Source organism: Homarus americanus, unplaced genomic scaffold, assembly GCF_018991925.1.
Source record: "Homarus americanus isolate GMGI-L3 unplaced genomic scaffold, GMGI_Hamer_2.0 scaffold24523, whole genome shotgun sequence".
In the NCBI taxonomy this organism is placed as follows: domain Eukaryota; kingdom Metazoa; phylum Arthropoda; class Malacostraca; order Decapoda; family Nephropidae; genus Homarus; species Homarus americanus.
In genome coordinates this window covers 1,684,028-1,695,285 of record NW_024744357.1, presented here as the reverse complement: position 1 = coordinate 1,695,285, position 11,258 = coordinate 1,684,028, and the positions used below count along the sequence as shown (strand labels likewise).

At 39.8% G+C, this 11,258-nt stretch overlaps 2 protein-coding genes across 2 annotated transcripts; both read right to left on the bottom strand.

Moving 5' to 3' along the window:
- Window positions 1–676: 676 nt before the first annotated feature.
- On the bottom strand, window positions 677–1,520 carry LOC121877780 (cuticle protein 19.8-like). Its single transcript, XM_042383641.1, has 3 exons — window positions 1,470–1,520; window positions 1,123–1,209; window positions 677–979 (listed from the first exon to the last, which is right to left on the bottom strand). The coding sequence occupies exons 1-3, from the start codon at window positions 1,479–1,481 to the stop codon at window positions 728–730; spliced, it is 351 nt and encodes a 116-aa protein (XP_042239575.1). The 5' UTR covers window positions 1,482–1,520; the 3' UTR covers window positions 677–727.
- A 2,552-nt stretch (window positions 1,521–4,072) lies between these two features.
- LOC121877754 (cuticle protein 7-like) lies at window positions 4,073–5,057 on the bottom strand. The gene is made up of 3 exons (XM_042383610.1): window positions 4,944–5,057; window positions 4,545–4,631; window positions 4,073–4,379 (listed from the first exon to the last, which is right to left on the bottom strand). Exons 1-3 carry the CDS (start codon window positions 5,055–5,057, stop codon window positions 4,128–4,130), a joined length of 453 nt encoding a protein of 150 aa, XP_042239544.1. The 3' UTR covers window positions 4,073–4,127.
- Window positions 5,058–11,258: the final 6,201 nt, after the last annotated feature.

Below are 11,258 nucleotides of genomic sequence, written 5' to 3'. Positions count from 1 at the left end.
GTGCCTCTATGACCATAGTGCCTCAGAGGATGTCATAGTGCCTCTATGACCATAGTGCCTCAGAGGATGTCATAGTGCCTCTATGACCATAGTGCCTCAGTGGATGTCATAATATCCCATTGTAAAAGTTGACGGAGGTGTTGTGTTAAGAGTGACTCGATTTATATTTTCTTACATAGGAGAGGTGTAGTGTGAGGAGTTGGATTTCTGACATTCACCATTAATTATTTTGTGCAGGTGTGAAAATATTCACTTGCATCTCTAGGTGGCCACTTACGTGACCTGACAGGTAGACAGCAGAAACTAAGAGACATATTGTCTCTCAAGTGTTTGTTTTAGGGATAACTTCGGAAATGTGTTTTAGGGAGAGAGTGTGAAGATGGAGAGGGAGATGTGTGGATGAGGTGAAGGAGAGAGAAAAGTGTGAAGAAGTGAGAGTACATAGTGCTCGAGGAGGGGGAGCGGGCTGTGGGGCGTGGTAAAGTGTTTGGGGTTTTAGGGAGGAGTGTGTGGGAGAGGGAACGAGGTGTGTGGAGAGCAGAGGGAGGTGTTCACTGTGTAAACCGTTAATGTTTTACTTGTTTCACTTTTCAGTACTTTTAGGTTGAAAGAGCTACTGTCACCTTGAATTAATATATTCACTTACACTCTGTCTGGGTAAATGAATGTTCTTTGGTTATAATTAACTATTTAATAAATATACTGATAATAGCTTTGGAGTCTTCATTTAGGCATAGGTAGGAGCTGGGGTGTAAGAGGGCTGGGCTGCAGGGTACTGAGCCTCACCCTCGTAGGTCACCTCGGCCACGTAGCCGGAGTCTCCGTTGACAGTGTAGTCCACCTTCTGAAGACGACCGTCGGGAAGCAGCACGTAGTAGGAGCCCTGGGTGTCGTAGCCGTCACGGGACTCCTGGTGGCCGAAGTCGTTGCCAGAGTAGTCGTCCTTCACGGCATAGTTGAAGTCGTACTTGGCTGGCTCCTGTCATGGGGAAATGGTTTAAATGAACTGTGTAAGAGAATGAATGTTTTCTACGGTATGTTTCACCAAAGCTAATGTATTACTGTCTTGATGGTATTGACATATATTCATCAATAAATTCTTGTGGTGAAGGAGGCAGTTACCTCGTAGGTGGGTGCGGGGGTGTAGCCGTAGGAGGGCTGGGAGGGGGCAGCTACTGCCACGGCCACCAGGGCCAGCACGACAGCGGTCTGTTGGAGACAACACATGATAATATTTGGTGTGGAGCTGAAATTATAATTGTCTATCTCCAGTTTGCCAGAGAAACTGATCAACAAATGTGAGATATGTATCTGGGGACACAAAGATGTTTAGTCCTACAAACTTATATTGTTATTTTATTTATAGAAATTAAATTTATTTTTCTGTGTCAGTAAAACCTGTTAATAAGAGTTACATGCAATATTTGTTAACAGTAAGTTAATAAACTTATACTGTGGGAGATGCTCACCTTAGCGATCATAGTGGTGATGTTTGTGTTTGTGGTGCTGCTGGTCGTGTGTGAGGGCCTTATATACTTTGTTGGGGCGGTGACGGTGGTGTTGGCGTGGCCAAGCGGTAGGCAGTTGGGAGACCTGGGTGTAGGACACGCCCACATTCTTACCTTGACCTTGGTGCTGGGAAGAAGCGAAAGACGGCGTTTATCATACAATATTTACTGAGAAACCAGAAACCACAAGTCACAAGTTTTCTTCTTCACGTTACTATTACTATAAAGACGAGAAGATATTACGGCGATGCTTGTGTTCTTCCTTATAAGTGTTAATGACACACTCCAGTACTCAGGAGACACACACGAGTAACACCGCCTCGGTCTCAGCGCGTACCCAAATCTTACTTGTCAACTGTGACAGGATGAACGAAGGTGAGAGAGCATCTGCTAGTGACACAATCATATATCTTACACACACAAACAGGTGACGTAAATATTTCACTTGCTGGGAAGATTCATATTTAATACTGATATAGTAAAAATATACAGCTGAGTGATACACCACTAAGTGACACAGAGATAGAATACAATTTTATTTTATCTGTATTAAATTTTAGCAGCGCCGTTAGCTCTGTATTTTGACAGGTATGTGTTTGTTTGTTTGTTGCCTCTCATAGTCTTTTATCCTGTGCAGTAGCCAGGTAATTTTAGTTATTAAAACTTAATAACAATAATTATTGTTTACGAGTTATAAAACATTTGATGGTTAATTATTTTTGTGTAATAACTGTACATAGTATTTTGCCCTAATGGGCATTCATGTTCTTAGGATATACTTTCCCTCACTGGCATACAAAGGCAATAGTCGATAGTTCCTACATCCAATAATTTCTTCTTGTAGTTTTAGCTTTACAGTAATAAGGATGAGGGGATGATACGAGAAATATTCATTAGGAAAGTTAATGGTAAGAGGGCCAGAGGAGAGGAGAGACCGAGGTGGCTAAAATAAATAAATAACTGATTCCTTAGAGAGTTGTAGAGTTGAAGACTGTGTACGCCACCCCTGAAATATGAGGGCGGTACTATGATTGATTGATTGAATAATATTCATTATGAACGTCATTCAGTAATTATCAAGTACTCGCGCCTGACTGTATATTTAATGTGTCTGTAAATCAATAATTATATTTGTGTAGGACCCAGTAACATCACTTATCCTCATCGCCAGTGATTTGCCTGTTAGCAGCTTGGGCGGTCGGTCACGTCTCTGTGACGTATGTTTGGCAACTACTGGGCATGTACTGGTTTCAGAATATATCTGTATCTGCGCCAGTGTTGGTCACGTCAGGTTCTCGAATGTGTTCACACTTGATGCCGTCACAATACTCTCTGGCAGATTATTCCAAGAGTTCACAACTCTCACTCTAAAAAAATTCCTTGATAAATTCCTGAACTTAAGTTTTCTTCAACCTGAGGCTGTGACGTGTTGTGAGGACGTCTAGTACTCGATTGAGTAATATCCTCTTAGGTGCTTCTAGATATATCATCTTAGCTAGTTTGTGTGTGTGAAATACACTATACAAGTCAGTAGATATCGTAGATTGTGATATCAATTTTGTTCCGAGATTTTGTTCTTGAGCTGGACACCTTACCAGGAACCGGGCGGTAACGGACCCCCACACACTCGAACGTTTTGTTTACTTACATTGCACCTCATGTTTAGCCTATTGCTCCTGTACTATTCAGTCTTTCTCAGGTATTCTACATCACTGTAGGAGAGGAGTAGCAAACGCAATGTTGGAATGCACAATATATTGACAAGAACCACTAACAACCAGCAATAATCAATCATTAACAATCGCCACACTCATACAACACAGTACATAAATATAAAACTACCCTAAAAATTACCCTAATCCTACCACATACAAATGTACATAAATATTATAAAATTACATTACATTCTAAGCCAGAGTAACACAATTTGCTATCAACCAGAACCGGCTCCACCGACCACCAGCTCGACACCCTCGTGCCGTCCCGTTATCAACTGTGTAGATCTTTTGTTGTTTAATACTTTGGTCTTTAAACTGGCCTGGGACAGCGGGCAGCATTTCAACAACATGCTCCCATTGTTATGAGTTGCCGGAAGTGTTGTGTTAAGAGTGACTGGATGTATGTTTCATTATTATAGGTAGAGGTGTAGTGTGATGAGTTTTATTCCTGACATTCACCATTATAAATTTTATGCAGGTGTGTAAATGTTTACTTATACCTGGCGGGAGCCGTTGAGGTGTCCTGACAGGTATACATATTGTCTCCCAAGTTTTTGTGGCAGAAAAAAATTAACGAGAATGATGTGTGAAGATGAAGAGAGGGATATGTGGTAGAAGAGAGAGGTGGTCGTGAAGGTGAAGGTGTATAGGGTTTACAGTAGGGGTGTGTCGGAGATGGAATGAGGCGTGTGGAGTCGGGAAAAGAGTGTGTGAGTGGAGGAATATGTTCATCTTCAAAATCCAATATTGTCTTTTAACAATTGTCAATAGTATCATGGTTGCACGAGCTACTCTCACCTAACATATTCATTTATATCAGATCATTCAAGGTAAATAAAGGTGTCATTTTTATAATTGACAATTTAATAAATAAAGTCATAAATAGCATTAGATTCTTCATTTAGCCGTAGGCAGGAGCTGGGGTGTAGGAGGGCTGGGCTGCAGGGTACTGAGCCTCACCCTCGTAGGTCACCTCGGCCACGTAGCCGGAGTCGCCGTTGACAGTGTAAGCCACCTTCTGAAGACGACCGTCGGGAAGCAGCACGTAGTAGGAGCCCTGGGTGTTGTAGCCGTCACGGGACTCCTGGTGACCGAAGTCGTTGCCAGAGTAGTCGTCCTTCACAGCGTAGTTGAAGTCGTACTTGGCTGGTTCCTGTAATTGGAAAACAGTTTAATTAAATTATCTTATGGAAACAATTCGTTTTATGTTTCACGAAAGTTATTTTATTAATGTATTGATGGTATTGACACATGTCCAATATGAATTAATTAGGTAAGATAATTGTGGTTAAGACAAAGTAGTGATGGAGGCAGTTACCTCGTAGGCGGGTGCGGGGGTGTTGCCGTAGGAGGGCTGGGAGGGGGCTGCTACAGCCACGGCCACCAGGGCCAGCACGACGGCGGTCTGTGAGAGACAACACCTGATTATGTAATGTTTGATGTGGAGCTGAAATTACTAATATGTTTTACACGTGTCACTCAACAGTACAGTGTACTAAAGAAACTAATGTGAGATACGTAACCGTCGACACAAAGATGTTGAGTCTTATACAAACTATTAATGTTGATATATTTTTTACAATAAGTATTTTTTCTGATCTTATAATTACTTTCTTCACAATTTAGGAGTTTGGTTTGATTAATTATACATGCTAAAATGAGAGACATAGTTCATATTTATTATCATTAATAAACGAATATTATGGGCGATGCTCACCTTAGCTATCATTGTGGTGATGCTTGGTCTTGTGGTGCTGCTGGTCCTGTGTGAGAGACTTATATACTTGGTGGGGCGACGGAGGCCGTATGGGCGTGGCCAAGCGATGGGCATCGGGTAAAATACTGTAGACTGAGGGACACGCCCACAGTCTCACCTTGACTTTGGTGCCGAGAGTAAGTGAAAGACCACGACCTTCATATTACAATATTTACTCAGAACAAAGCACAAGTTTTGCTCTTGATGTTACTATTACTGTAAAGATGAGAAGATAATAAGGCGATGTTTGTGTGTTTTCTTGTATGACACACTGCAGTACTCAGGAGACACACACAAGTAACAATACCACGTTCTCAGCTCGTGTGTAAAGCTGTTCATTAAAGGTCCACAAGACACCAAAATAAATTCAGCGAGAATCACTTTTTGAGAATTCCGATATTTATCACAAATTCAAAATGGCCGCCAAATATGCCTTTGATTCAATAAAAATCACCTGTACTTCTCAGTTGGTCAATTATTTAGTTTTTTCTTCCAATGTTTGTTAAATGTTATTGATATAATATATTCATGTTATCAATATTTCATAAGTAGGGATGATGGAAAATTTTTCATTTGGTAAACATCCAAAATGGCGACTATTGAAATGAATACTCGGAAAAAATCGAATAATAGATTATTACATATAAAAAAAATAACTTGCATTCATAACCTTTCTGGATATTTATTTCTTTATCATCAAATACAAATATTCGAGTTTCTTCATTGATTTTCTTACTTAATAAAATGTTAATGTCAATTAAACATGTAACTGATGATCTCTTTGCATTAACCAGACATTAAATAAACATAATTGGCAATAAAATGAATCATAGTGCTATCTTACACTGTTCCTCATATTTACAGTTGATGCTGTATGGCAGTCTGTTATTTGAACACCTATAAGAACTGCACGTCCTGGTCTTGCATGAGCAAATAATAGATTGAAACATATCTGAGGGTGTTGCAAATATGTTGTGTAATTATTGGAGTAACTAATGAACCCTCCAACTTATATCCAAAATACTCCTTATTCAGTACAGTTTTTAGATCACGCCAAGTACTAACTTCACGATGAACATGAAAGCAATGGTACAGGCCAGTACTGCTCCTCAGGGAACATACGTTCCAATGACACAAACTTAGAGGAAATAGCATGTTGTTAACGAAGGTAATCAATGCACCTCTGCTTATTTGCTCCTCCAGTATAGAGACTTTGCACGAAGCGTTCTCCGATATCACAGATTTCTTTTGTAGATGCTGATGTGTTTCCAAATATAATTATATCCTTCTTCCACCTCCCAGATGATTGTATCACCCTGAAGGGTTTAAATTTGTCTGCTCCATAGAGAGCTCATGTGGTATTACACCCTGATGCTGCATGAGCAAAGGTTCTTGACCTAAATAATTTTTTGCAGTATTTATAGATATTTTGTCCTTGTTTGTCTCCATGAAGGTGTTTGTTTGACCAGTGTCATGTCTGACTTCAACTTCTGTCTGTGTTAGATAACGAGCAAGTAAGTTTATCAAATGTTTAGTTTATTTAAATGGAAGATGAAATTTTTTGATGGCACTAGAGTGTTCGATACCACATTCATATCGGCTTATGGTATTTGGTGTATGTGTTGTGGTTCTTTTGTGCTGCTCTTTACATAGCTGTCAAATACCACACACACATATGGGTATCATGGTGACCTTCTAAATAAAACCCATAAAACATTAGACTCACAGAAATTGTGAAATGATCTTACTTTTGGCCAAGGGATTTGATACCATCAATTGCAACGGCAGCTTTCTTGTCACTGACACCTTCAACGGTGATGCCTGTATTCATGTCCTAGTATTATCAGCGTCATCCACCACTCGGGTTCCTCAGTACCTATGCTGTTTCCTCACCACCCGCACCTCTCACTGCCCGTGTACCCCACCACCTCCGTCCCCCACCACTCGCGTTCCTCTCTCCTGGTATCATCTAGGACACCATTCATCTCCCGTGACCCGTCTCGGCACACCTTCACACCTGCCGGAGATAATCCAGATTGCCTCTTAGGTATCGGGGATGCTGTCTCGCTCCATTCTTCTTCATTATTCTCTATTGTGGGTAGTCGTCCACTGTCACTGACCTTGAGCATTACGGTGTATAACTTACACACACACACACACACACACACACACACACACACACACACACACACACACACACACACACACACACACACACTTTACGTCCTCCCCCAACATCAACATAAATAACAGGTACAAGAACTACTGTCATAAATTTTTACCAACATTTGGGTTATATATGACAGTTTTCTAGCTAAATGAAATGCAGGTAAATGTTTGGTTTGAAGTCTCTTTGCAGTCAAATTTCAACACATGTGTATGATTTGCTCCACTCCGCTCTCAGTGGTCTATACCCATGATCTGTTAGTCTTTAATCCTTGTTGAAGGATGAATTTCATAAAAAACAATTCCTGATGACTGCGTCCAGGTCCTCAATATTTCTTAGTCAGCAGTTGTGAGGTTTTACTTTATATTAACCCCCAACATGAATTACTGCATGTTGACGATTCTGAACTTGGAAGCGGCCAGGCCATATCCGACTCGCGTCTAATCCATCGTCTACTGGGCGTTTTATTTAGATATTCTTGAACTGTGAAAACTAACGTCTCGGTACACCCTCGGTACACCATCTTGTTGAAGGATGCAGTTCAGTTTTATTCAGAAAAATAATCACTGACCATATAAGAATTGAGTGTTTTTATATTGGTTTGAATTTTGTCATTTTTGTCGTAATATGTATCTTTACTCTGATTGTATATATATGAAGTTTGGAAAGTCGTGCCCAGATCAAAACACATGGCTTGAGTCCCATCGCCGCGTAGCCGCACTGGATTGATGTTCCAGGGTAGGGGTCATGTCCAATAAATCTGCACAAAATTATTATTAGTTTTGGAAATATGAGGTGGCTAGCGAAGAGCCTTCATGTGTCCGATGCAGGGTTGGAGCAATTAATTCTGTAGAATTAATTGTAATTACAGATACAATTTATTCTCCCTAATTTCAATTACAATTACCCCAAAAAGTTAAATTGCATAATAAGTACAACTACTCTTCCTAATTTTAAATTACAGTTACAATTGTCTATTTTATCTAAAAGGGTATAACCCAAATTGAGTATTTTCTACAATTTCGTTCTTCCATTGGTCGGTGATTGTGATCAATAGATCTTTTATTTTACATTATCACATACAAGGGAGGCAAGTGACCCCAAGTTGGGCCCTACTTGTAATGACCAAATTTCCAGCAATGCTGAAGACTCATCAGAGGAAGCAACAGATTTAACAACAACTTTCCAACATGGCACCCGCCATCTTTCCTCCTCAACTGTTTGCTGACAGAGTTCGCACCCTAAGTGTATCATCATTACTCCTTATTTCCAGTCTAACCCAACCCAACCCAACCCAACCCAACCTAATCCAACCTAACCTACTTGGGTGTTGGATCAGTCAAGAAATGACGATACTCTTGAAACGCAAACACACTCAGCGACCAGCTGAGGAGGAAAGATAGTGGGCGGCATGTTGGAAAGCTGTTGCTTTTACAGCATTTTAACAGGTTACTAAAAAACATAGAAATAGTTTATTGTATGTATTCGTTCGACCTTAATAGGAACATAGACATGCAAATCTGTGATATATGTCAATATGACAAACACAATGTGTTACCGCCACAGTAAGATAAACTAGAAGAGAGAGAGAAAGAGAGGGACAGAGAGAAAGTGAGAGAGGAGAGAGACAGTGTTGACAACGAACTTTGGTGAGGTGTTAAATGTGCGCGCCGGCAAATGTTAAGTGAAGAAACTGTTTACAACTCAGAATAGCTTACCAAGCGAGATGGAGCTGGTAGCAGCTGTGTGACTGCCTGAGGGACAGTCTATCGCCTTCTACTGTCGAGGCAACATCTGGATTCTCGTCAGCCAATATCACCAGCAGGACATTAGATTTGTTCTCGTTGGTCTAACCCTAGACCCCAAAACGTGAGTGTGATTGTGAACTGTTGAATCCTCTGAGAACTCTAAATAACTTTAATAAGTGTAATTATGTACTGTATATTGAAAGTATTATTCAAACTGTGTCCTGATGTACCAGCAGTTGTTATATGTGAATTGTATTCAACAGGTTTTGACCGAATTACACTCATCGCGTCAACGACAAGGGTCTTTATGTCCGGCACAAACCAAAATCGCTCCTATGAGCGATTACACAATGTATTGTAGAAGCACCACAACTCAAATTTTACCACATTTACCACATGGCTGATCAGCCAAAGGTGTCTACAGGAATACTGCAGTTCATAGAAGACGTTTGTCAACCACCCGTTGTACTGTACCTGCTTACAGCTATTATTATGAACGAAAAGCCTCATGTTTGTTGTAGCGCTTCCTGTTCACACGCAGAGGTCCAGCGTTCGATTCCCGACTAGTTAGGTATTGTTTGTACAGTATATGGAAGTCCGTGTGTATGTGGACTGTTGGTATATATATATATATATATATATATATATATATATATATATATATATATATATATATAATATATATATATATATATATATATATATATATATATATATATATATATATATATATATATATATATACCTGTACTCAGTCATATCTTTTTCATTTACATAAAATATTAATTATATTATACAGTATTTTTTTTTTTCATTCATTCACTGAGGTAAATATCCCGTAGTGACTATTCATGGAAATTACTTCCAAAAATATGATTTTAAAGTGTTTTTATCTTTCACACGAATATGACCTTATTTCTCGCGATGATGAGTATTTTTGGAGATATGACTCCCCTCCCTCCCCAGTTACCAAAAACGACTCTCAAATATCATTACACATGCATGACTTAACCTAACCAGAAGGATCCCCCGGTGTGTAAACCTAACTTAACCTACCTTTACCTCACTAAAACTTACCTTAATTAACAGGAGGAGGGTTGACGATACAGACAGTCTGAATCATACCATGGACACTTTACTGAACCAAGGAGAACACCATGAGAGATGCCAACAACTGCGCTTTTATTCTAAAATACTCGTTGAATTACACGCCAATCTTCCACCGAGTAACCTTGACAGACAGAAGCCACCTTCCCACTAAATCAAATTCACTTGATATTGAAACTTGCGCTGATCGGTTGAGTAAAAATTAAGAGTATGTTCACGAGTATCACGTAATGTCGATACTACTGCTGATTGGTTGAGTTAGAAGTAAACAAGATATGCTGTATACCCGCAAAGTTATATGCTCTCTTACGTGAAATCAGAGAGTGAAAATAACGCGAAAACTATAAATTTCCACCGAACACTAGAGTAAAGTATTCTTTGTTTTATTTTGCCCCATCTCCCTATATAACTTAAAGGTAGTTAGTGAAATGGCAAAAAAAAAAAAAAAAAAAAAAAAAAAAAAAAAAAAAAAAAAAAAAAAACGTGGAGAGGGTCGCTATGGGGAGGGGGAATGTTTGTTTATGTGATAGTAATCTAGTGGCGGCCACCAGATGGTAGCAGCAACCTGAGCACAGTGGCGGTTGATTTGAATTGGCAGACGTTGGTGTATTGTGGTGGCTGGATGAGAGGCAGGTTTATTCATTGTTTATGCCACTATAATTTCCTTCCTTTAACACGTTTTGTCTTACAGTTGTTTCTTTATGGTTGCAATTCATGGAACAGGTTACAGTGCCCTAGGTGCTTATTGCCGCTCAGGTCTGTAATCTTCTAAATGGAATATATTAAGGATAAAAATTGAAATATGCGAGGATCGGGGTGAAGAGGCCTTGGTCAGCTAAGCCCTACTCGAGTGATCACATCCACAATTTTGTTGTTATTCAAACAAAGGGTCTCAATCAATATTTATTTATATTCACCCATCTGTACTGTATCGTATTTGTGATGATATACGTATTATATAATTATATATATGTTAAAAAGGTGAGTGAAAAAGTCTCATCAATATTTATGAAATAGTATTCAGACTTTAATCTAGGTATTTCCCAAATTCTTCAAGTTCAACCACTGCCCCTCAAGCTGAAAAGCTACTGTGTGGCCCAGGGGGCAGGTGCGTGAACTGGCCGCCCGTCTGTCCACCCAGCTGCACCACCACCGCTACAGCACTGGTGACCCACAGTGAATCCATGAAACTTTATTTGAGTTACCGTCACCCTTGACGTATTCTGTACATCCCATTCTCAGCTCTTGCTGATA

Excerpts from the sequence above, each read along its gene's own strand:
- LOC121877754 (XM_042383610.1), bottom strand. The coding sequence starts at position 5,057 with ATGCCCATCGCTTGGCCACGCCCATACGGCCTCCGTCGCCCCACCAAG. Across the intron at positions 4,632-4,943 it reads TCACCACAATGATAGCTAAG|ACCGCCGTCGTGCTGGCCCT; the intron begins GTGAGCATCGCC and ends TGTCTCTCACAG. Across the intron at positions 4,380-4,544 it reads CCCCCGCACCCGCCTACGAG|GAACCAGCCAAGTACGACTT; the intron begins GTAACTGCCTCC and ends TTCCAATTACAG.
- LOC121877780 (XM_042383641.1), bottom strand. Across the intron at positions 980-1,122 it reads CCCCCGCACCCACCTACGAG|GAGCCAGCCAAGTACGACTT; the intron begins GTAACTGCCTCC and ends TCCCCATGACAG.